The sequence below is a fragment of the Malus domestica genome, chromosome 05, assembly GCF_042453785.1.
Source record: "Malus domestica chromosome 05, GDT2T_hap1".
Lineage (NCBI taxonomy): Eukaryota > Viridiplantae > Streptophyta > Magnoliopsida > Rosales > Rosaceae > Malus > Malus domestica.
This window is the reverse complement of record NC_091665.1, coordinates 42125548-42152325: the sequence shown is the minus strand read 5'-3', so window position 1 is coordinate 42152325 and position 26778 is coordinate 42125548. Positions and strand designations below refer to the sequence as shown.

The following is a 26778-nucleotide window of genomic DNA, read 5'->3' as shown; positions in this document are numbered from 1 at the left end:
TTCTTGTTAAATTTTTGTCATTGATCTTCTTTAATTTATTCGATCCGACAACCGAAATTAAAAGAGGTGTATGAGAAGTAAAAATAAGTGTGTGAAGCATTATCCTTACTATATTTAATTCTTTTGGATGAGTAGTACCCTATGTCACTACAGGTTACATTAGCATAAATAAAATATAGTTAGTGCTAATAGTGTCAAAATCAACCTGAGAGAGAGAGAGAGTCATGGAGAAGGGGAGAGAAAAAGAGGAACACAAAGCACCTTCATAGGGCCCATGACAAGTCCTCTCTATAGACTTCATCAAGATGTAATTTTCATCTTTCTTTCATTGCACTATAACCTATTCATTCTTTCTTCCACACACCTCTCTCTCTCTCTCTCTATTTGCTTCCTTCTTTTTCCCCTTGTCATTTCTCCATTTCTTGCAAAAAATACACAGGAATTCCTCCACATCCACCACCACGATAATATTATGTCTGCACCTCATCATGATCACAGTCATCGAAGAAAAGACTCCACTCCCATCGAGGGCTCCTCCTCCTCCTCATCACGATCCACTTCTCAACAACAGCAAGCACCTCAACCCCTCAGCCGATACGAGTCCCAGAAACGCCGCGACTGGAACACTTTCGGACAGTACTTGAAGAACCAATCACCCCCAGTGTCGCTCTCTCATTGCAACTGCAACCACGTCCTCGATTTCCTCCGCTACTTGGATCAGTTCGGAAAGACTAAGGTTCACTTACACGGTTGCGTCTTCTTTGGGCAGCCTGACCCGCCTGCCCCGTGCACCTGCCCTCTCAGGCAGGCATGGGGTAGTCTGGACGCGCTGATCGGACGCCTCCGTGCTGCCTACGAGGAGCATGGAGGGTCCCCGGAGACAAACCCTTTTGGGAATGGAGCTATTCGGGTTTACTTACGTGAAGTGAAGGAGTGTCAGGCTAAAGCAAGAGGGATTCCGTACAAGAAGAAGAAGAAGAGGAACGGTCAGCTTAAGGCAATTAACGAGGGTACTCTGAAGCAGATCACGTCTTGAATCAGTTCCTTTGGCATTCTGATGGAGATTATTAAACGGTAATTTTTCCTTTTCTTTTAATTTGTTACCCAATCATCAAGTACTATGTATACATATGGTAGCTACCCCGTGCTGCTGTAGCTTGTAGATATTTACCTAGTTATAGTAATTCATGATCAGCTTCATGTTAAAAGGGTTTTCATCAATTCCTGAAAAGGGAGTTTAAACTGAAAGGAGGAGGAGGTAGGTTAATTAATTTGAAATTTATAAGATTCAAAATTCTGACTAAAATTTTAGTCTGAGATCTCAATTTCATCATAAAACCCTAATCCCAAAAAACCCTAATTTGCAAGATCTAGATTTAGTTACTGCAAGCTACAGCCTATACATAATAGTGCACTGAGTGATATCGATGAAGAACTTAATTAAATTGGTAGAGGTGGGTAATTTTTACTTGACCACACCTATGATCCCTCTCTATATATTAATTACTTTCTCTCTCTTTCTCTCAATCAATCAGACATAACTCTGTTTCTGTTTTGTCCTAAATATTAAATATGTGTCTTGCTTGTGTGTGTGTGTGTATACTCTCTTTTTTCATTTGTTTTGGGGTCTTTTATGATTCTGTGCGATTTAGTGCTCCCCATGGTGCACCACATATATGTGATAATACCATACAAACATACGTCCTTGCATGAGTCGTATACTTTGGACGTAAGAACTAACGTTCTTATATTGCTGACAGTGATATATGCATATATGTATATATTCATTATATAAAAGAGTATATATGATTATCTCCAATCAAATCGTTATATATATATATATATGCATGTATGTATGGATGCATGCAACAATATATTATTTCTTGTGGTGGATCCAAAACCATAGATATATATATATACATACACACACACAGATATATTTATACACATATATATATATATATATATGTATGTATATTTGTTGACATACGATTTGTTTAGTTGTTAACTAAAGATCTTGGTGTGCTGTGCATCGATTTGTATGTCTATACATGAGATCTTCGCGTATTTTGTATTATCTTAATTCCACAGAACTAGGATTCTATGCCACTATAAACTCAAGTAATTAATCCACTTTGTTGCCTATGCATTATAACTTATGAATGTTCCAAGCAATTATCCAGTTTTGTTTCTTATCTTCCTAAATAATTGACTGATCTTGAGACAACGAGAATTGAAAAATGGAATTTGGAGTCGACAAAAATGATGAACTCCAATTTTCCAAGCTTTGGTTGTACGGCCAGTTGAAGTTCATATGAATAGCTAAATGACATCGATTGGCAAGGTTAAATTAGCTTGCTAGTAGCTAAAATTAAACATTCTTTAAGTGGCAAAAAGTGTTCACTAACCAGACTAACGACTTGTTGTGTTAAACAGGAAACTCAGCCAACGTCTAACACTAGTTTGTTATCTAGATATTTAAATTCAAGTGATAATAGTCTTATGAATTTAAAGGCATTGAGATGTGTTTAGGTCTCTTATCTTGGTTGAATTTATAAGTTTCTACCTTTGAGAAGTTAAACATTGATGTGCACTAATAGGTAAGTAGCTAGCCATGAATGAACATTTTTCTTAGATCCAATTGATCGATGTTGAGAGAGTAGTATTAGAGCAACCTCTATTTTGGTATGGAGGCTCTATATGTACACACACACACACACATATATATATATATATATATATATATCTTATTTCATTTCTTGCTGAACATATTAACACAGTTTTATGTCAACGAGAAAGTAAACGCAATAGACCAAAAAAATTAAGGACAAATAATACATTTCCTGTCACGGTCTTAGTCATGCGAGAAAAGAGATAGAAAGAGGGATACTCATCATGACAAAAAAAGTTAATTATCCTAAATCATGTGATCGGAGAGAGTTATTGAGAGAAAAGACTCTATAATACCATGACATGAAAGTTTTTCACCAAAAATACGATGAAATCCGCTGACAATAACGATCCTCCCTTGTTTATTTTGGGATATTATGATTAGGAGTCTTAATATATGATCAGATATGGGACGGTTCATACGACTACATGATTTGATGGGTATAATATATTCTCATAGAGTTTAATCGTTCTTCATAGGTACTCTTGTACATTTTAATTCAGTTCATTATATATCCTGATATTTGACCTCTTTCTCCGTCTGTTTACTTGATGGATGCATGTTAGCTTCACAATGACAATGGTTTCAAGAAATTTGTACATGCATATGTATAATACGTTATACGTACTTGTTGGAAGCAAAAGTTACAGAAGTAGTAACAACAATTTATCTTTGATTAAGATGAGAAATTTCTGTAATTAAATTTGATGTCATTGATCATGTTTAACTACTAACTAATTCGTTTTGAAATTTAACGATTGTTTCATTAGTTTTCTCTGCAGGATCACTAGAAGAGCTCAATTGGATGCATATATATGGACGATGGATATCGAAATGGTGCAATATTTATAGAAGACTCATCTCTTCATCATATAAAATGTATTAATTCTCCCTCTCTGAAAAATATAGTTCTAGCTAGCTAGTTTATGTTAAATAATGTTCATTGCGTACGTAAAGCTAGCTCAATGGTTTGTATTTTAAGTTCGACACCTTAATTTCTAAATTCTAGTTATCCCGGACATTTTCATATCAAGTACGTCGTTACAGCTCCCATAAAATAAACAGGTACAAGAGTATTTTGCTGATCTTCTGGTGGCAAATATCACATTAGTCATTAATTTCTAATGATTAGTGATTTCTTTGTTAATTAGCCTAGGGTTAATTATCTAGTCCGAATTTTTCAATTTATAATCTGCCTGAGAATTCCTCCAAGTGTCCAATTATAAATAATGGCTTGTGATTTGTAGTTGAAATATTCTGTAATATATAGAACATTCAGAAATGTCTTGTGATTATTTTATAAGTCAGTTATAGAGCCGAATTAATTTATCAGACTAGATTATTTAAGAACATTCAGAAATGGCTTGTGATAATTTTATAATTCGATTGCCTTATAAAATAATCACATCGATCCCAATGAATATAGAACATTCAGAGCATGACAAATCAATTAATTATCATGTTCAGTATAGAACCTTAAACATATGCAAACCAAATTCTTCTGTATATTGATATTTAGTGCAGATCAGATCAATTGCCGAAAGCAGCAGATAACATACATATATAGGTGGTAAGTTGTTATTATTCAAGGTTTGTCTTGATTTCCAATATTTGATGAAAAAGAAGGTAGTTTACTTGCTCAACACAAACTATATGATAACATTATCATTTTTTTTTTTTTTTTTTTTTTTTTTATGTTACGTTAAAGGAGCATACCCTTACCCATCACTTTACCCACCCTCGCCACTGGAGCTAACCCATGTGGCCTCATCCTTTTCCATCAAGATAAGAAGCCTCAATATAGCAATGCCACAGAATCCTTCCTTTGGCATGAATTCCCTAGCATCCACTTTCTCCCCATTTTGTGCCCCTAGGGGCAAGAATTAGACAAATACTTAGTCCATCACTATTAGTCTTGTATCCAACTGCGGTAACACCTGATAAACTTTGATGCAAGTCCACCACCAACATTACCAATATTGCTTCAACTTAACCAACTATTGTTAGGTGTTGAGTTTTATTGCAATAGTTATCGTTGATATTAAGGATGGAAACTATCATATATTAATTATATATTACTTTGTCATATATATGACCAACGTGAAATTCTATTTTCTAACAAAACACACTACTCGAATAAAAATGCAGATCCTCTCTCATCAATGGCTACATAAATTGGCTGGCTCGCAATGGCCTACAGTTGCAACAAAGCATTTTCGTTGTTTTAGGCACATACGTACCCGTTTATGGAGACTGTTTGGAAATCACTGTCCAATTAGACCTTCACAGGCATAATTTTCACCTGCTGTGTCACAATCCACAAGCTCTTGCTCCCTCTGCCCAACGATTCATGTACCACTGAAACAACATAGGTCATCAATGGCGCCTTCTTCTCTTCTAAGTCCCATTTTGTTGATTTTCCTTGGTCCTTGATTGGTGTCACCGTGCCTTTTTCTCTCCAATCCACAGAAGGTACATGGCAGATCAGTCACACTTTCATATCTAAAACCTGAACCTTTGGACACGATCTCTTTGTGGAGGATTTTTTCTTTGTAACCATTACAAATGTTTCGAAATTCCTCATTGGTTACGTACTGTTGGAGTGAGATTTCCTACAAGAAGAAATACCTCCACAGATTTGTTGATCGCAATCCTCACGTTCGCCGAATCCTTCTTCGAGATGTCCCAAAATAATCTTCCTCTGTAGCTTGCCCAGGCGGGGTACCTGCAAAAGATACTCCGACGCTTAAGTCAGTTGATTCGTTCCTATTTTCTGAATTCCCTTGGGTATTTCTCACGTCCCTGGTTATTTGGATCCTATCCCTATTTATAGGGCCGCATGCTTGAGGATCAAGTCCCACCACCAGTCCTCCTTCCCACTTCCTTAATGGTCATCCGTCATGTAACTGCATGCCCTAGGAACAACTACCACGACCCGTCTCCCTCTCCCACTTCTCCTCCGTAGTGGGGAATTATCTAGGCACGTTCCCTTGCTTATACTTCTTGTGGGCTTTTGTCTTGCACACCTCTTTCTCCTCAGATGATTGGTATTGGCCCATGAGTCGAAGCCGGATTTTATCCTCCCACACGTACGTATGCAAATTCTTGTATGCTTAGTGTGTAGTTTTGATTCAAGAGTCTGTAAAATCCTCACTGAACTCCACATGTATCTTTGAATATCACGTATCGCCCTTCCTACTTTTCTGCATCCTTATAAACGTGTCGGAATCGAGCCACCCAGTTCTGGTGTCTCTTCAGCATGGTTGGTCTTCAAGTTGGCGGGAAAATGTTTGGGTGGAGCAAATGGCATGGCCGATGTTAAAAGAAAGGCTGAGAAGAGGTAGGTTTTGAGAGCCATGGAATAATGGGAACGAATAGTTAATGGTACATATATCTTTTGCTGATTGGATGCAAAACTTCAATGTGAATTTGGAATTTTATAGACTTTTAAGCTTGTCCTTTTCATGATGGTGCTAGATCTACGTACGTGCCTGGAATGATTTTCTGACTTAAACCCAAAATTGCGGAAGGAAAAAATATGGCAGTAAAAATTTGTTGAGTAATGTTTGGCTACTTAAAGATGAGTAGAAGCTCATACTCAAAATTTTTTATGTTTGATTTAAAGAATTTTGTGTTTATAATCGGAACCATTCACAATATAAATCACATCATCTCTGCAAAAAATGAATTGAAACTAAGGTCATTAAGTCGACCAATTGTAGCAAGTAAATAGACAGTTCGTAATTCTTTTATCATTTCCGTTCATCTGTGCTCATATAATTCTTTAAATAAATAGACAGTTCGTAATGCTCAAATAGACGGTTCGTAATACTTTTATCATTTCAGTTCATCTGTGCTCAAATAAATAGACAGTTCGTAATAATTTTATCATTTCTGTTCATCTATGCTCATATAATTCGATGACTAAACGACTTTAGTTTTAATTGATTTTTTGCAGACATGATCTTTATAGAGTAATTTATAATATAAACGGTTCTGATCATCTACATGAAGGTTTGTGAATCAGGAACAAAGAATTTTGAGTTGGAACTCCTACTCATCCTTTGGGTAGTCATTTATTATTCAAATTTGTTATTGATTTTTTTATATCCCAAATGGTTCTTGATGGACAGTGACGTAACTCCTCATTCTGGAGGACTAAATTGATTTGCAGAAGTGAAAGTTTGGGATCAAATTGACCGATTTTAAAATTCAGAGACCAAAATGATGAGATAGGTCAAATATCAAAAATCATTTGCGATAAAAACCCTTTGTTATTCGACTCTACTTTAGTATGTGATTGTTTAGTTTACATATAGAATCGAAACAACTATATCACCATGGTAATGCACGATAACTTTTTTTTCAGCGACAATAGCAACTCTCTCGAGAAATTAAACATCAATTCATGAGATCCATCAACCACCATACAGTCAAAACTCAAATGAATAAACATGGGCCTTTTGATTTACATTGCAAGTATTATTGTGAGTGAATTTTTGGGTCCAGAAGGAATTTATAAAGAAGCCCAAGAACAAAAAACAGAGTAGACAAACAAGGGATAGTAAGCCAGAGAAACAAAAGAAAACACATTCATAGAGAAGTTAACTACTAATTTTATATATTGCAAGCCAACTAGAATTGTGGAGTTCAAACTAATAAAAGCTAACAAATATTAAGCAAATTCACTGGACCAAATCTAAGGCCGAGTACAACTAACAAGACAATTATATTGTTCCGAAAATAATAGTTGAAAATAATAGTAATTTCGAAAAGAAAAAAATCAAGATAAAAAAGCCGAAAAGAAAACTCGGGACTGTTGGTGCCAGTAGTTTTTCTCAGGTCCGGTATCATCAGCTGCAACAATATATACTTCCTAGGATAATCAAGGAGATGCTACATAACGCTTCCCCCATGTAAGTTTACCGTTAAAGCTTCTCCGGCACTAGGCTAGCTAGCTAAAGATATCTGTAAAAGAGAGTACCAGAAAGCTGCTATTAGAAATCAAGAGACCAAGTAAATGCATGCTGGAATTCAACACAAGCTGAGCCAAACTCAGATCAATACCAAAACCCGAAGCGGCATCAAATTTACTTTTAAAGCCTATGTCTTATAAGTTCTATGATTTTCCAGCAACAAATAAAAAACAAAGGCAAAATCATCCAAATAAATGGATATGCCAAGTCGATACCTTCAAATTACTTACGTGATGACAAATTTTAAGATCCTATGAAGTGAGATTTCACATGATTGTATAAGAATTCAAGAGTATACATCTCACTTGAACTATTGCCTCTATTGGACAAAAAGCAGAGGAGCTAACCGACATATTATGTAATTTCCATATGAATCTCATAGACCCACTCTAAACAAACTGTGCAGTGGTGGCAACATAACAAACAGAAAGATTCCCGCATGATACTAGGACTCGGGGAGATCCATCTTTCAGTGTCATTTAATTAGATGTCAAGTTTCACAATGAAGTCACTCAGATGTTATAGAAAACATCCCCCCGAGGTTACAACCACAGAAATAAGATGGCAAAAGCGCACTCACACATAGAGGGAGGAGGGGGTGCGAGGGATGAAACAAATTGAAAGAACACTATATAAAACTCTCATGGCTCAGCTTTACAAACTTTCACATTCATGAACAAATGTTGATAACGTATCAGGGTGAAAACAAGTGTTTGTTGGCATCATGAGATATTATATTGTAACTTTATGAGGATGTAAGAGAAGCATGCAATATCAGTTATCAAGCATGTTGGTGATGAACACGAGAACACTTCAAAGAGAGAATCATACCAAAGGACAAGAGATGCAAGAACAGGATTTTGCTGACTCACAAAAGTAAACAACAGAGACATTAAAGACCAACACACTCGACCGGACAACTATGAACAAGCTCAACCAACTCCCCATCCCTAGCCAATCCATCTTGGCCTCCATTTGATAATATGTTTGCTATCATCGATTTTCATTTTAAACAAAATCAAAACTGATATCAAAACAACTTAGTTCAAGTTCAGTTAAGCTCGGAACAAAGTTTTGAAATTCCACCAAACAATTCAGAGTTCTCAACATCTCTGAAACATCGTCCTCGCCTCCCATACATGAAGCCTATCAAAGCCATTTAACAAAAAGTATCCCTCCTAATCGCATTAAGAATACCTGGCCAGATAGGCGAAGTGTAAAATTCTCAGAATCAAACAACAGCAACAACATCCATGCTATAACCAATACAGAGGGGCAGAACAAGCATATAGTTTGCGGTAACATACGCAACAAAACAATCAGTCGCCAATCACTGCTTTTACTACATTGCCAAAGCCAATTCAAAGTTCCAAGTAAAACCCCTAATTTAAATTTCCCAATCAGGGTAAAGTTTGGATCTTTAAAATTAACAGATGCTTCAAACTCAAGGAAGAACCTTTCAAGCCACTACAGCCATTCATACATTAAACCATCAAACAAAGCACAGCAATTCACTCAATTTAACTCAAAAGATAATACAAACACAAGAAAGATGAGAGATTTGTCTCACCATTAGAGCCCGATCGCTTGCCGTGCTTAATTCGTTCGAGCTGGACCTGCGTGTCCATGATCATCCTCATCCTCTCTACCTCCAATTCATTGGCGAATTGGATCCTCTGCTTCTCCAACTCCACCATCTGCCTCAACTTCTCGGCCTCGACTCTCTGATACACCTCTCCGAACCTCTCAATCGCTCTCGCCAATCTCTTCAACCCTTCTCCTCCCCCGCCTCCAATCTCGCCTCCGCTCTCCCTCTCCCTCTCCCTCTCCACCTCAACCTCCTCATCGACCTCATCGACCTCATCGTTATCCTCATCGTCCTCATCGTCGTCCTCGTCGTCCTCGTCCTCAGCCCCCGCGGCTGCAGCCGCAGCCACAGCCGAGTAATTCATCCTAAAGAAACCCTCGTCGAGCGCCGCAGTCGAAGCCGACCGCTTCTGCGGAAGCGCCACAGCCGTCACCACCGGAGCCGAGGACGGCGTCTTCCGGTACCCCAAAGGCAACGGAACGGCGACCGGCGGCGAAGGCGAGAGAGGCGAAGGAGACGGCTTCTTGACATTAGATCCAATGAGGGAGTCGAGCCTCTCGAAGAAAGGCCACGACGAGGTTAGGGTTCCGTTGGAGGACGAAACCCTAGCCTTCTCCACCTTGTACTTCTTCTTAATTGTATCGATTCGGTTCTTGCACTGAACGTCCGTCCGGTGGGTCTTCTTGGTGTGGCCGTGGAGGGCGTTGACGGCGTCAGCGACCTCCTGCCAGTCCTTCTGGCGGAGGTTCCCGCGGTTGAGCTCGAGGTAGCGGCGGCCCCAGGCGTCGACGAGAGTGGAGGTGGCGTCCTCGCTCCAGCAGTCTTCGCGGACGGGCATGGGGCGAGGGTTGGAGGTGGTGGCATTGGACGGCGTCGTTTGGAGGTCCGTTAGGTCGCCCATCGGGAACGGTGCGTTGAAAAAATGGGGAGTGGGTGGGAATAGAGAAAGAGAGGGTGGGTGTTGTTAGGGAGTAAAGGGGTCGCGTCGGTGGGAGGAAAGCGCCGGCCGCATGAGCCGCGAGTGTAGGAAGGAGGTCGCCGGGATGGGCGCGTGAGGCTTTCTTGTCGATATCATTAAGGCTTTAGCGGCTTCGATGGATTTACCGGCTCGGCTCGGTCCATTTCCCATCGCATTACTCTCCGCCTTGACGGATTATTATTTTTACCGTCCCACTTGACAATAACACCATCTCTCTTTAATTCCTAACAACATAATACCAATTTGGTTAGCGCTATTTTTATGCGCTTGAAAAGAATGCTTGTTCGATTTTTAAATAATTAAAAGTGCTTTCGATGAGATTGTCTTTGAATTCTAAAAACATTTTAATTGATTTTGAAAAAAACATTAGATATGTATATCTTGCAGAATACAAATACTTTTTTAGGATTCTTTTAAATTTTTTATCAATAATTGATTTTAAAAATATTTTCATTAAAACCGCTTTCACTCTAAAAGCACTTATTTCCAAACGAGTCTGTACTTGTTTTGGAATGGAGAAGGTTATCAAAGAAATTAAAATATGATTATATTAATGTATGAGACAAAATTTTTAGAAAAGTCAAGAAATTAAAATATGACTATATTATATTGTACGTAAGGGACAATTTCTTCTCGAATTTGGCACCGCTTGTGGCTGCGATTGGGTCGGCGGAAAGTCTCAAAATTGAAGGGTGGCCTTCGACGATGACTCTACCTTTTCTCTCTCTCTCTCTCTCTCAGTGCGACTACGATCGCAATAAGTTACCAATATCCATCAAAATATAAAAATAAAAACTACTGAAAAGAGTTGAAAATTTTGAGTTTTAATAATAAGGACAAAATAAAAGGTAAAATAAATAGTATCAGGTTTGATTTTTTAGTGTAAAAATATAATTTTTCGTTAAAATGAACATTACCGTGAGCTTTTCGTTAAAACTTCCAATATAAAAAGCCCATTCCATCCATAACATTTTATGATGAATTCCACTAGACCAGATGCTCCTCCTCTCTTTAGATATAACAATCAAACTACCATTTTCCACATGCATAATTTAGCGCTTTCTCCCAAAGCTGAAAATTTTAACAAAACAAACACGGATTGAAGATAAACAACCATTAAACATTTTGTGATAGCAGTCACTGAACTTCAAATTCCCCTCTAACGTGATCAAAGACCATCATATATGTAGCTACATATATAATGTGAGTTCAAAGGAGTGAAAATTTGGATTCCGAACAGCAACACTTAATACATAAATAAAAATCGCAAACAAGTTGAGGGAGGCAAATGGCAGGCAATGCAACTGAATCAAGAAGCCCGCTCCCCATCAATAAGCAGCTTAATTCTATCCGAGCCCAAACTAGCCTGTGTCAAAACAATGAACATCCGCGTGTTACTTTGCATTACAATGGAGTAGGTCAAGAACGACAGTCGGGGAGAAACCTCAAACTCGAGCATTACAGCTTTTAACAAAACTCACAAGGATGTTTTAAGCTAATCAATAACAACCTCACTAAATTCTGCAACGTAAGAAAATTTCGTACCAAAAACTTGTCAATCTCTTTAATTAGAGGTGTAAAGATAGAGCAAAATTTCTTGATATCACCCATCACATCACCATTGCCTTCGATCTTCTCCATGAACTTCTCTCTGTCCGTAGAAAGCTCCGGTATGACCTGTCATTATAGTGATTAATAGTTAGATTTGATCACCATAAAGAGTTCTCATTTGCCATTTCTTTCAGCGAGGAAAAATGTGAGAAAACTAAAACAATCAAGTATAACAATTAAATCATAAAGAACAACCAATGATAAAACCAGTGGATAAGTTAAGCAGACTTTTGCTGCAAGTTTTGACAATTTTCCTCTATCATTCAATACGGTAACGATATATTAAGGGGGACTTTTCTCTTAACATGGGAAAAACACAAATGCTTTCAGATTTAATAAGTGTAATAGCTTCAAGATTGATCAGATGAGTTCTGTACTTTCTACAATGCTTAAATTCTTGAACAAGAGAGAAACTTGCATAGAAGAAGTGGTGCTTTCAATGCATGGAGAACATGAAAAAACATTAAAAATGAGGGCAGCCCCAGTAGTTAAAGAAATATATGCAACTAGGCATAAGAGGCAACTTGCAGAATATAATTGTCATAATTCTATTTAAGTCGGGCATAGAAATTTAAGTCCAGCATAGACATTCAAACGACCAGTTAAGTACGAACAATGATCGAGCACCAAATAATTTAAGGGCATCAAAGACATTACTCTTTTCAATGGAAGATTTGGATTAAACCATTTCTTTCGTTCAAGCCATATTTTCAGGGTCTTGCCGTAGGAATCTTTACAAGCCTCAATCGTAAACCACTCCGGATGCTCCAGCAAGTTACGAAACAGTTCTACCACAAAATCCATGTTTCTGATAATACATCAAGAAATAGTATCATGCATATATCACATTTCAACCATGTGCAAAGGCATAAAACAAAAAAAAAACAAAAAAACATACGAGGTTATGATTATATCGAGTACCTTGTCAGCAAAGCAAGAGAAAAGGTCTCGAATGGATACGAACTGTAATTGAACTTGGAAGGCAAGGTCTCAAATTGCACCAAACTGAACGAGTAGTTGAACTTGGAAGGATCTGATGAATATCCATACTGCAATCTCTATGCAAAGCCAAAATTGGATAGAGTGAGAACACTAGCATGCATTCAAACTTAATAAACAAAACATACGAACTGACTTCACATGCATAATAACCATAAGATGTTCTGAGCATACGGATGCCAAGAGTTTAGATTAGCATTGCCATGTCCAAGCTGGACAATGCAAAGCGTTCTAATTAAGGCAAAATTACAAAAGTAGAAAGTATGAGACTCAAAGCAGAAAATGAAAGGAAAAGGGGAAAATACATGAAAATAACATCTTACCACTACACAAGTACGGATGTCAAAAGTAACAGGATACACAGCAGTTCCAAATTCAGCTGCATCAAGCCCAGAACCAAATCATAAAGCTCATATTGTACAAATAAATAACAAATGGTCATGTAGCTTTATGCTTGCTTAACAATCGTTATAAACGCCAAGTGTCAGGTGTGTGCCTTCTTGAAAACTTAAAAATGGTTCAAAGCTTGGAGTCAAACAAACTAAATCCACTATTCACGGGATGAAATAAATAAGGGAAATGAACAAACCTAGAACAGGCAAAATCTTAATGCACGATTCCAAGAAATGCTTCGTCAGAATCTCTTTTGATTCAGACTTGACACTCTCCAATTCTTCCAAAGCAGGAGCAAACATAGTCTTCCCCATCTTTCTTTTTTTTGGGTACGTACTTGGTACCTTTGCTACAAGGCTAGCACGAAATAACTTCAAATCATCCACTCCAGCCTGTCTCAAAAGTGTAAAGTTCATGAGCAAAGATTTTAACATTTTACAGTAACAAATGATTTAATAATTCATTGCCTCCTTTTTCTATTTTAAACTTCCCCTTTCTTCGGAGAACAACGGAAGGGAGGATTTATTGGCTCCTACCAGCTGAGAAAGGATTATTAAGAGTAAGGAGACTAGTAAACTATGCAATTGAAAAAAATAACTTACCAAAAACTCGTGATTCTGTTTAAGTAGAGGAGTAAAGGAAGTGCAAAATTTCTCCATGTCTCCCATGACATCACCATTGCCTCCGATCACCTTCAACAACAAGTCTTTTTCGCGAGCATATTTGTTTCCAAGCTATCATTCCAGTGAACAATTAAGTTAAATTTTCTAACCAATAAAATTTAACTTAAGAGAGTAGTAAAACAATAAATCATAGAGTACAGCCAATGATAAGTTGCTGGGAGTTTTCCGAAATTTCCTCTATTGAAGCAGTAAGACTATACTAAGAAGAAAGGCATTTCTCGAACATGGGAAAACACAGAAATGCTTTCGTGTTTAATAAGTGTAATAGCTTCATGCTTTCATATGAGTTCTGTACTATATACTAAAAAGAAAGAAAACTAGTTTGAGTATATGGAGAACATGGAAATACACTAAAGTGTTGCCAGGCCAAGTAATTAAAAAGCAACTAGGCAAAGCCGGCAACTTGCAGAATATAATTGTCACTAGTGAAGCATAGAAATAGGACATTCAAAGGGAAAGATTAGTACGAATAATCCTAGGTCACCAAATAAATGAAGGGGAATCAAAGTCAGTACAATTTTTTCATCATGCCATTTTATCAGGGTCTTGGCATAGGCATTATAAACAGCTCGAATCGTAACCCAATCTGGAGGATGCTCACGTAAGTTCCGAAACAGCTCTACCAAAAAATCCATGTATCTGGAAATAAATCAAGAGTAGTATGAAAAATGAGATGTATCGCATTTTGACAAAGTGCAAAGGTGATTCTAAAGCCAAAAGAAAATAATCTGAGTTTATGATTCTATCGTGTACCTGGTGAGCCAAACAAGAGAAACGGAGGTACTATTGAAAAGAGTATTTGTTTTGACATCATGGTTCACCAAACTGTACAAGTATTCGAACTTGGAAGGATTGGATTGATATATTCTTTCCATTGGCTACACACATGAAAAGTGCAGAGAGTGAGTATAATAACATGCATTCAAACTCAAGAAGCAAAATATATATCATATGTATATAGATTATACCCACAAGACAAAGACAAAGACGAGTCGATTTTCTCCATAATGACAACAGCAAGCATAAGGTAGTAAAAACATGCAGCGAAAATAAAAGGAGAAAATAAATGAAAATAGCATCTCACCACTGCACAAGCAAAGATGGATGTCCTAACATGATTCAAAGGTTCTCCAAATTGAACTGGATCAAGGCGAGAACCAAAGTCAGGAAGTTGATCGATGTTATACATATAAAAAATCACATGGGTATGTAGCATGCATTAAGCTCAAAAAACCATGTGCAAGCAGCAAGCAACGAGGTTCAACACTTCAAATGAAAGTTATACACACACACACACTAAAAATTGGTGCGATCAATCTTTCAAATGAATAAAAACAATGAATAATGAATGTACGTGTAATTGGTGCAGTATGCCTGCACGCTACCAAGAAAGGCAAGGTCCGAATCTCTCCACTTGGGGACCTGACCAACTCCAACATTTCCAAAACAGGAGTGAACAAGCTCTCCCGATCCGGAGCAGGACCGCCCAACGGCAAGATAATAGTATAATTTGCCACAAAGGATTCCTGTTTCCTTATCCATGCCGAAAGGGAAACGTCTGTTTCTTTTACTTTGGTTGTCTGCGAACTCTCTTTTATTGGCCCTGCCGCTGCCGCTTTTCTCTTTGACATTTGGTTGTCTGTAAACCCAAGTGTCGATCTGTGAAGGCGGTCTCTCTATGATGATGATGAGATCTGGCTTTTTTTTAAAGGGAAAATCAAGGAGAAGCAAATTGTGGCTAGGGTTTCAACGAATATGAAGAAAACCGTGAGACTACGAGAGAGAGAGAGTGTGTGCATCCAATACTATTTTAGGGGATGTATTCAATTAGGATTTTGAGAGATTTTAATTATTTTAATGGATCCAGGGATATTCAATCAGAATTTTAAGGAAAATCAAGGAGAAGCAAATTGTGGCTAGGGTTTCAACGAATATGAAGAAAACCGTGAGACTACGAGAGAGAGAGAGAGAGAGAGAGAGAGAGAGAGAGAGAGAGAGAGAGAGAGAGAGAGAGAGAGAGAGAGCATCCAATACTATTTTAGGGGGTGTATTCAATTGAGATTTTGAGATATTTTAATTCTTTTAATGAATCCAGCTATATTCAATTAGAATTTTAAGTGATTATCTGAAATTCAAGGTGTATTCAATTAGAATTTTAAGATAGTTTATTAAAATCCTTAGAAATCTGGGTGTATTCGATTAGAATTTTAAATAAGTTTATAACATTACAAGTGTATTCAATTATAAATTGATTTTAAAAAATTTGAGAAAGTTGAGGAATTATAGGGAATTGGAGAGATTTCGTAGTGTATTTTAAGCATCCACAAATCTCACATCTCCCCATGAGATTTCGAGAGAATTGAATCAAAATTTTATATGGAATCTCTACAAAAACTCTATAAAAATTTATGGATTTATAAATCCATTAAAATCCCTTAAATTCTCAATTGAATACACCCCCGTTAGTGGTTCGTGAAAGGATTTGGATCCATCCGGATCCAAATGGTGAGGATTTTCACATTTTAGCCGTTCATCGTACATTGTGCGGTCAAAAATTATTTGCATTTTTTTATTTAAAACTAAACACAAATAGTACCTGACGAAAATTGATAGCACGATATACGATGAACAGTTAGGATGTGAGGATCTCTAGAATCCCCACCATTTGGATCCGGATGGAATCCTCATCCTTCGTGAAAAGCACCAAAAAACTAGAGAGAAAAAATGTATTAATGTAATCCTCATTGAAAATTATGAGCTCATCCACCCTGAAGCCACCAAATGGAAAAATATTTTCATGGAGGTCCCCACCATTTGGATCCGGATGGAATCCTCATCCTTCGTGAAAAGCACCAAAAAACTAGAGAAAAAAAAATGTATTAATGTAATCCTCACTGAAAATTATGAGCTCATCCACCCTGAAGCCACCAAATGGAAAAATATTTTCATGGAGGTGTATTCAATTGGAATTTTTAGAATTTTTAATAAATTTATAGATTTTTATCGAGTTTAATTGTTTTGTAGAAATTTTATGTACTTTTGATTCAATTCTCTCTAATTTCTTAATTTTTTAAAATTGATAAATTACAGTTTGCACCCTCAAGTTTGATTGCAATTACAACCTCATGCAATATTTTTAAAATATTTCAATCTCATACATAAAATTATGTTTAGTTGCAATATTATCATACATGTGTTTGTCAAATCCGTTAAATTGGTGATGACATTGCAAAGGTAGGCTCCACATGTTTGCTGACCTAAATGCCACATATGCGCGACGTGGACCTCCGAAGGTATTCCCTCTTCTTCTTTCGAGTTTTCGTTTCGTGATGGATAGTTGCTGAATTGCATTATTTGTGGCGTTGGACTTGGAAATTGCTTATCGGCTCAATTACTTGTTTCGTGTTTTTTGTGAGTGCATTATAAGTTGTTCTGTTTCAGATGTTTTGGTCAATAGGCAATCTGATTTATCGTAAGCAGGGGGTGTGAATTGAAAGGACCAAACTTTTGCGTTGTAGTTTTTCTGTGTAATGATCGACGATTGCTTGTTTATGTTCGGAAATTCAAGCACTGTGGTTGCTTTTAATTGTTGCTCTATTGTTCCTGAAGTGAAATCAGGGTTCCCTTAGCGATTCGTTCCTTGTCATCTAGATTAGAATTGTAAGAAATGCAGGTCATTTAGCATGACTTTAAAATGGGTGTATTCAATTGAGAATTTGAGAAATTTTAATGGATTTATAAATTCATAGATTTTTATAGAGTTTAATTGATTTGCAGAGATTCCACATAAAATTTTGATTCAATTCCCTCGAAATCTTATGGGAAGAGATGAGATTTGTGGATACTTAAAATATACTACGAAATCTCTTCAATTCCCTCTAATTCCTCAACTTTATCAAATTCTTTAAAATCAAATTCTAATTTAATATACTTGGATTTCTAAAGATTTTAATAAACTATCTTAAAATTCTAATTGAATACACTTTGAATTTTAGAGAATCACTTAAAATCCTGATTGAATACCCCTAGATTCATTAAAATAATTAAAATCCCTCAAAATCTCAATTGAATACACTCTCCTAAGTCTATCTTTTAACTATTTCGATTTCAAAGTTTTTCTGCATAAGGTACTAAGGTGCATTAAGAAGTGGGCATCTTTACATGCTCAAAATTCTAAAACATTTTGGCTAAAATGACAAGCTAATCGTTTTAAATTCTTCAACTTTCTTTTCTTTTTTTTTGGTTTTTGTATTGCCAAAATACATATTAATAATATATATGAAATTGTGTTTTGTTAGGACCAAATCCCAAATGTGGTATCCAACAGCTATTGCTGATCTTGACAACATAGCAATGGACATTGATGTGAAGCATCGTAAGTTCCTTTGGTTTCTTTCTACAATTCATCAAATTATATACCTATTATTTTTGTATTGCTTCTCAAGCTCTCATTTAATCTAACTTTTGTGAGAATTTGATGGCATGCACAAGAATGGAACTCAGGGCACTATTCCTTGTGCTCAATCAGGTTCATGGGTTTCATGGTGCGGCCTCAGATTTTTCTTAGGAAAAACTGGGGAATAGGCAGAGCTTAATTTTCGTTTAGCAGTTGTAGTTATAACCTTGACTTCATCTAGGTAAACACACTTTTCCTCATCTAAAAGTTTTGTATTTGTTGTGTAAAACTTGAACTCCTCATGAAAATAGAAAGATGAACGCTTAGACTAAGAACCGTCTGTTGCTTCACTCTTGACTTATTGGAGATTTATATTTAGCTGTGGCTTTACATTTGTGTTTTGATGGGAAAACAGTGGCCGTATGAAGCTGATGGTATAGCTTTTGAGGTTACACCACGAACTTTGGCTCAGAATTGTGGTGTTAATGTGGTTAGAACTATGACTGCGCTGCAAGGAAAGGTTTGAATCTTTACTGCATGGCTCTGTTCTGTTTGCTATTACCATCAGTTATCTATCTGTTCTGATGCATTTTATTTAATCTTAATTACTATTTCTTTCCATAGCATGTGAATGGTGAAAATGCATGGAAATATTCAAGTTCATTGACCTTTAAAACAGCCATTGAATCCGCTTGCCTAGTTGCCAGAATCGATGACATTGTGAGCGGGCGGGATTAAGAAGAAACAGCCTCCTGGTTCCGAAGCTCCTTCAAAGCCTCAAGTTGAGACAGAAGGCGATGCTGATAATGAGCAAATGATTCCCGAGAATCGATCAGACGGGGGTTAGCGTGCTTGTCGTTTTGAATTAAGCTTTGCTTTCAAGAAGAAAGATAAGGAGCATTCTGAGTTTGATGAGGATATTTTGTAGGTTTGTATCTTTTATGATATGGAACGATGTTCCTTTTGAGCATTGTGAATGACTCTTTTTTAAGTGTTTTAATATTTACTGAAGAGGGAGAAAACAAATCATGACCAAAATCATCAAGTTTAATGTCTCCCTCATCGCGCACAATTGATTGTTGGTTGTTTAAAATTGGTGATTGGTGACAGTTGAATTTGATCAAACGGTTTAAAAATGTCTGACGTTTTGTGTTTGCATGTACATACGTACCCAAGAAAAATTGCTCATCTTAAGAGACCTAAAGTTACACCAAAAGCTTACAAATGAAAGCACACAACACATAACAAAGCCCATGTTCTTATAAACTCAAATTCTTCAATTTTGAGAAGTTGGAACCTGTAAATTTAGATTGAATCCAACAATTTGTCAAGAACGAATTTTATCTGCATCCGTTTACACCCAAACTCGAGAAATCTCTCGTTTTGGCCTCTCATACAAATGGTGACCAAAGATAGAGAAGCTCGCAAGAGATTCAGAGCAGAACACCCCGTATCAAGTCTGGTGATAGCTGTCTTCTATGACGTTGCTAAAGCAATCGAGTCCAGGCTGTGTAATGAGACATGGAAAGGAGGTTCATTTTTTGGTAGTACGGCGGCAGCGGCGGCAGACTGGAAAGACAGGGAGAGGGGATTGCTCGCTCAGATCAAGACGAGCGGCGGCGGAGGACTGAAGTGATAAGGAGGAAGACGACTCGGTGAAATTTTAATGCCTTTAGACTTTTAAAGGCAGTAGGATTTTATCAAATTAATCTTCGATTTTATTTAATTATACTTTGATATAGTATTTAACGGAGTGTAAGGACACGTGTAGTAATATTAGCTACGAGACATGTAAGGAGACACCCACTTTGGGACAACAGATCTTTAGCCCTTTACTTTTGTTCACTAGGGTATCCTTTGGTATGCAGACGAGACGAAAAGGGGCAGGACGGGACAGGACGAGATAGAATGGAGAGAGAGCAAAGATGTCCTCGGATGGAAACAAGGAGGAAGAAGAATGAGACGGAGAGGTTATAATTTTGTGTTCCACGGATATGGAACGAGTCGTTCCAGGGGTGTAGTGGCACGAAACTTCACCAAAAATTCGTCCCGTGGAACAGCGCGTTCCACCAGTTTTAGGCGCACCAAACGTGGGAAGGAACGCTTTGTTCCATTCCGTTCCATCCCGTCCCACGTATCAAACGATATGTAGGATTATTAACCATAATTTCCTACAGGAATTGTTATTACCACTTCAAAAATCTTATTTAATACTTCAAACTTTCTATAATTAAAAAAAAATACAATTGTAATGAGTATATAATGAAATTTTTAGCGTGCTAATAACAGTTATCTTTCCTAAAAATAAAAAGGTAACAAAACAAGTGTCCACTCAAATTACAGCACTTATAAAGAATCAAAATAAATCATTTTTTCATTTTTCATTTCTCGTGTCATAATAATCTTTAACGGAAACATAGCTAGAGCGAGCTTTCATCTTAAACCAATCTGCCACGTAATGATACAAAATACCTCTTATAAATGAAATCAGATCATCAGAACCGACTCATGTCTCATGCGGTTCAGTCTAAACCAGAGAGAGAGAGAGAGAGAGAGAGAGAGAGAGAGAGAGAGAGGGGATAGAGAGACAATGGCAAAGAGTTGGGACGATATAAAGTATGCGACTTCACAGGCGAGGCTTGATGAAGACGAAGTTGTGAGGACTACTGCGTACAAGCATGGAACTCCTCTTGAAGGAGGCAAGATTGCCGAGTCGGAGCCTGTTGATTTCTTCTAAGGCAATATAATTGTTAATTAGAGTTTCTTCTAAATTTCAAACTTCATGAGATGTAATGGGAAAGAAAGTCAAGTCTTAATCAAGTTAAGATTTGGGGTTGTTAAATGTATGTCAATAGACTTGCATATGTGCTAAAGCAATGTTTGTTAGAAGTACACTACACTTATGGGATATCCTTAAATAAACCTTTGGATATCACTTCTATAAACCAATTAACAAATATTGTTTGTTGGGTTGTTCATTATAATCGTAAATAAGATTTGCCTTAGATAGAGCAAATGAACAAGAGAGAGAACTCAAGGAACATGTTCTTTGAGGTATAAGATGAACTCAACAAGCTTAACAACCAAGTTCCTACATTACGAGCTCCAAGTAGATCTAAAGGATCAAGAAATCATTTAAGAAGAATGGTTTGAACTTTATGACTAAGTCATAGAGTTACACGTCCTTAATTCAAATGAATTAATGAGAAGATCATCGAGACTACATTGAGCCTATGTATGACATCGACTCAAAGAAATGGTATGTTACCATTTAACTCGAATAAAGAAACCTAAAAAGTTAATTGGTAGCTAAGAGATAGGTTGACTTGAAAGAAACCTTCTTTGACGTAGTATTGGTTTCAATTCATTCAGAGATTGCTTGCCACAACTACATAATGATTCAAAGTATGGAGATAATGTAAGTTTTTCAAAACCATCATAAGGATAGTCCTAATGATTTATGTCTAAAACTTGGAATCACAATGTGTATAAGTTATAGAGATCCATCCACCATGAATCTAATCAAAATAGTGGGAGCTATTAGCATCTCATGTGAAAAGGTCAAATTGTTTGATTTCTCATAAAGATGTAAATGAATCTTTTGTTTACTAGTTTTACAAAAGATTAGTGGGAGTTAGTCATATCCCTAAATTTGTACATACATGAGATATATTAATTTTGGAAATGAAAATAAAATTATTATATACTGTTAAGATATATATATATATATATATATATATATATATATATATATATATATATATATATTGGGAGACATATTCTATATACTAGGGAATGGAATCTATTATGATGGATTTCAAAAGTTAATTGGATTATCTCAATCTCTATTAATAGAAAGAGAGACTAGGAAGTTGATCTCCTAACACTCCCAAAGAGAAATAACGCGTGAATGGAATCCTTTATGAATTCGCAAAAGGTGATTTTATGTATTTCATATTGTATGAAAAACACTAATAAGAGTTTTACTAAGAAAAAGTGCAAAAGATATCAGTGCAAGTCATCATAACTATGAAAACTATCAAGTAAGTCCTTAAGTGTTTGGGAAATACTGAAGGATGGATTCCTTAAGAATGAGGAAATTCAGAGTAATGAATGGAAGCGTAAAACTAATTTAGATTATGAATCTAAAATCAAATCCATCACTGGATATCTCATTATATTATGACTAAAGAGATAGTTAGATGGAAACACTAAAAGTAATGAGTGTATTCCATAACCATTGCTATATATAAACACACACACACACATATATGAATCTGACATGTACCAAAAGGATCAAGTGAATGAGATAATACAATTTCAATCACATATCTGAATTCTGTGACGCCTTTTTTTGGTTGGCCCCTGATGGTGGGACTGCCAGGGACAGGAAGAATTCATATATGGGGATCGATCGGAACATGGGGTTGCTCATCAAAGGCTAAACCATCTGTCTCTGCCACCGGCCAATGTGAAGAAAAAAGGGTCAAACCCTACTGTGATTACCTTTACAGGATGCTATTGGCAGCATCTCTATATCTAATTAATCATTCTCAAAGAGAACAACATGCCTAAAGACATGCCATATACCCACTTGTTAGCTAGTGTGCAAAGCTACATTTGCATTATCCTATATGTGGTGGAAGAAAAAGTATGTGGGGACTATCATTTCCATCCACCTCAATGTGTTTTTGATAATCTCATCATCATATCAAACAATGTATATGATAATTTTATATATTTTTTGGGAAAAAAAAAACCCAAAATGAGTGTGGATGATGTCTACCCCGTCAAAAGCGTATGAGAAATTATTATCATACTAAATTTCGATAAATAATATCCATATATAAGAAATACGCATGAAAAATTATTTGTGTAATTAGAAAGTGTGGAATTATTCTTTCATTTTTCTCGACGAAAATCAAGAAATAAAGCAAATCATATTTTCCAGTGGCATAGTAGCAGTAGGACTGGTTTCTCTCAAAATAGTAGTCTCTTTCCCCAGATAAACTCCTCCTTCCAAACAAAAGAAGCAAAATAATTAATCAAAACCCATAACAATTTAGTTTCTTGATCTTCACCCGTCTCCAAAATTACAAGATTAAATCATAGCCATTGCATGAAATAATTGAACAAGAACCACACACAGATATCAACGGAGTAATTAATTACCATGAACCGATGAACTTCAAATATATATTATCTAGTCGGGTGAGAACCCACCACAATAACAGAGATCGACCCTCTCATAGAAGTTGTTTGTATATTATTTCTTCTTTCCCTATTTTTTCATATATATACAAAACAAGAAACACAAAACAAAGAAAAAGGCAGAAAATAAAGGAAATTAAAAGAGGCAGCAAAAAGAAAGAATGGGCACAAACCCTACTAAAATATATGAACCTTTAAGACAAATGATAAAACTGAGAAGAAGAAGAAGATCGAAAAAATGAAAATCCGCCAATATTACACATCACTTGGTGACTCACAAATGCTCTCTAAGTGCGGCCTCCAAACCCCAACACGTCCTCGCCGCCGATCCCGCTGCGACGAATGCTTTTCCGACAGTATTTCGCTCAAGTACCGATCATTTATCAACAGGTTGGTGATGGCGACGCTGTTGTTTGTGATGTTGTTGTTTTCGGCGTCTTTAATCCGCTTCTTCTTTGCCGACGACGATCTTGTCCTCCCCGCCTTTTCAGACGTGTTCGAAGAAGCAGGCATAGGCATGAGGAAGTAAATCTTGCCGCGTTGGAGTTCCGCGTCTGGAGGAACGATCACGATCTTGGGGACGACCCCGTCGTGATCGGACGCGGACGAGGAGGGCTTCTTGAGGACGTGCTTAGGGTACGCCTTCATGATCTCGCTGGCTCGGATTGTGCCGCTGATTTCCTCGACTCTGCCGTTAGAGTGTACGACTCGAATCACGTCCAAAGCTCCACATGGTAGAATGCAAGAGATGCAGCACCTGATGGTGTTTTTCATGGCTAGCTGCTGCTTCTGCTTTCTAGCTAGCTATGATCTTTTGTCTCTCCCTTCAAAAGTCTCTCTCATAGAGAGAGAGAGAGAGAGAGAGAGAGAGAGAGAGGGAGGAGGAGAAAGAAGTAGTGAATGAAAGAGAATAAGAAAGAGAGAATACAGAAGTCTCTTTAATTTAAAACCCTTTTCTATTTTTGCCTGGGTAGATAGCTCTAGCTATATGAGAGTGGGAATATCAGTCACCCTAAAAGATTGTATCAAATGAGGTTTATTATATAGTACTTGCTTTTTCTTTCGGGCGATTTATTTAGACACACAAATTAATATATTTACTCTCACATTTTCTAATATAATTAAGTAAAGTCTACATATCTATATTATAAATGTGTCAAACTTGTGTATCCAAATTATCCAAATAATTTCTTCTTTTTTTTTTTGTTTCTTTTCTCATTTTCTTTAAACCTTTTGATCTGTGGGATGAGCTAGCTAGATGATGAGGGAATTTTCTGCTTATGACTTGCTTAGGATGAAATCCATGGCAGGAATAATTGCACCTCACTCTGTACTTTGCCCTTTTGGTATCCATCATTTAGGCCCCCCATCCCTCTCTTTCCTTCTCGTTCACCAAGTACAATAATTTGGGGTTGGGTTTAAAGGGTTGAAGGACCTTATGGATGGCACATGTTCGTATTGGGATCGCCAGCAAAGGGGTGCCCTAGCTCAAGTGTTTCAGTCCAGGACTGACACGTGTCACAACAAGATTGAATACCTACTTTGCTATTTTCTAATTTAGTGTGTGGAGGCTACTTGTATGTATGTGTGGGGCTGATGGAGAGGGAGTGAAACCGATCGGCTTTGTTGGGAGTGAATTGGGAATGGAGGGGGTGGGAAATGGGGCATAGGGAAAATCTTCTTTTGAGAGAGGGGATTTGTGATCTCTCAAAGTTTCAATATCCCAAGCAACATCATGTGGGTTGTGGTTTTCATTGGAAAGTGAGGTGTGATACATCACTTCTTTTAACAGTATCTCTTTGTGGTTTTAGGCTTGCAGAGTGGTTTGGCTCAAGTGTGAAAGTATTTGCCCAATTTGTAAAAAGATTTTGCTTGCATCATCTTGACATTGTAGATCTACTATCAGTGAATCTCGCATCAATCAATAATTAACAATCGTTCGTGTTATTCATATTATTGTACCAAATTGATCACAAACTTCTGGTTGATAAAAGTGGTTTCTAATATAGTCTTATATATGTTGATGTGGAAAGTATGATCAATACTTTTATATTAACTTTTTAGAGCAAACGTTAACAATTAAGTTTATTATGATTAGAAATCACTACAAATTGAGTTTAAGTTTTGATTCTAAATTGGGTAGATGTCATGAGAGAGATGCTTTCGCTCTTGTCTTAGTTAAGCCGACTTTAGAGATGCCACCGAAGCAAATTGAAAAGTCCAAAGATAAGATCATGACACTATTAGAATTTCCAAGATTGATTTGATATGTACAATATTATCATGGATTGACCAATTGGAATTATAACATCTCCTTGGAACCGACCTATAGATTTGACATGAGAAAATAATGTAAGCTATAGTTAAACTGTCGAAAATGCTTGATTAGTGCCAGTTAATTATGTCCCATCCACAACTTGTCCCACCCATTAAAGTGGGCAACATGTGAGCCTGTGGTGTGGTTTGGAGAGGAGGGGCCATATGCAGGAGGTTTTAATTTTTGTATTTGGAAACTAAAAGGCGACCTCAAGCCAACCGCTTTGCGAGGGTTGATATGAGAACATTTATTGTATGTAGTCTTATTTTTATTTTGTAAAAAGATTGTTTTAACAGCTCGAACATGTGACATTTCGATCACAAAGAAACAACATTATTATTGTGCCAAGACACACCCTCTATATTTGAAAAACTAAGCTATTAAAATCACTTAAAGTTTTTTTTTTGGGACACCATCTTGTATTTCAGAGTAATAACATGACGTTACACATTACAATGTTTTACACAATATTACATGATCAATTTAAAACGTACACTTTAGCGTCTATGTTTCATGAATATTAGTAAATTAGGGTTGAGAACCCAAAAATTACATATCCACTGTATTGAGGGTGAAGCGAATATACTAAGCTCCATTTCTTTTTGCACGTGAAGGTGTTCAAATAGTGGATTAGGTAAATTTCAAATCTGCAGACTGCAGCCCACAAAGTCTACCGGAAATTTGCAAAATGAAATTAATAAATAATCTTGTTCCCTCAAAATTTTGGAACAACAACAATAATCAAGATTTATTTTATTAGGTAATGAGCGGTTAAATGAATCCTAAAACGCTAATGCGTTCGGTCTTCCGTTAAGTACTACGTATGCTTCCTTATAGCCTCTTTCAAAGTCTTCATAAATCTTCGTTTACCATTTTTTCCAATGTTTATAAATTGCAGTAAGGTTATATATGCGGATATATTACAAGGGTAATGCTAAGGAGATTAAATGTGTA

The 26778-nt window shown here is 36.8% G+C and overlaps 5 protein-coding genes across 6 annotated transcripts; 2 read left to right on the top strand and 3 right to left on the bottom strand.

The window, feature by feature from the left end:
- The first annotated feature begins 270 nt into the window (after positions 1-270).
- Positions 271-3756, top strand: LOC103434875 (protein LIGHT-DEPENDENT SHORT HYPOCOTYLS 10-like). 2 transcript variants are annotated; one of them, XM_008373239.4, is made up of 2 exons: positions 271-1074; positions 3454-3756. In XM_008373239.4, the coding sequence occupies exon 1, from the start codon at positions 275-277 to the stop codon at positions 1034-1036; it is 762 nt and encodes a 253-aa protein (XP_008371461.2). In that variant the 5' UTR covers positions 271-274; the 3' UTR covers positions 1037-1074; positions 3454-3756. The 2 variants fall into 2 exon arrangements, with proteins under 2 accessions (XP_008371461.2, XP_008371462.1); XM_008373240.4 differs by having other exon boundaries at positions 299-1074; positions 3442-3756.
- Positions 3757-7267: 3511 nt separating this feature from the next.
- LOC103434874 (trihelix transcription factor ENAP1-like) lies at positions 7268-10532 on the bottom strand. The gene is made up of 2 exons (XM_029103151.2): positions 9218-10532; positions 7268-7639 (listed from the first exon to the last, which is right to left on the bottom strand). Exons 1-2 carry the CDS (start codon positions 10134-10136, stop codon positions 7626-7628), a joined length of 933 nt encoding a protein of 310 aa, XP_028958984.1. The 5' UTR covers positions 10137-10532; the 3' UTR covers positions 7268-7625.
- Positions 10533-11438: 906 nt separating this feature from the next.
- LOC103435104 (uncharacterized) lies at positions 11439-15801 on the bottom strand. Its single transcript, XM_029103677.2, has 11 exons — positions 15255-15801; positions 14985-15040; positions 14654-14778; positions 14416-14539; positions 13820-13951; positions 13414-13609; positions 13148-13203; positions 12747-12883; positions 12483-12633; positions 11760-11891; positions 11439-11580 (listed from the first exon to the last, which is right to left on the bottom strand). Exons 1-11 carry the CDS (start codon positions 15529-15531, stop codon positions 11524-11526), a joined length of 1443 nt encoding a protein of 480 aa, XP_028959510.2. The 5' UTR covers positions 15532-15801; the 3' UTR covers positions 11439-11523.
- A 5042-nt stretch (positions 15802-20843) lies between these two features.
- LOC103435103 (SEED MATURATION PROTEIN 1) lies at positions 20844-21180 on the top strand. Its single transcript, XM_017332446.2, has one exon. It carries the CDS (start codon positions 20887-20889, stop codon positions 21031-21033), a length of 147 nt encoding a protein of 48 aa, XP_017187935.1. The 5' UTR covers positions 20844-20886; the 3' UTR covers positions 21034-21180.
- Positions 21181-23662: 2482 nt separating this feature from the next.
- Positions 23663-24686, bottom strand: LOC103434885 (uncharacterized). Its single transcript, XM_008373253.4, has one exon. The coding sequence runs from the start codon at positions 24279-24281 to the stop codon at positions 23763-23765; it is 519 nt and encodes a 172-aa protein (XP_008371475.1). The 5' UTR covers positions 24282-24686; the 3' UTR covers positions 23663-23762.
- Positions 24687-26778: the final 2092 nt, after the last annotated feature.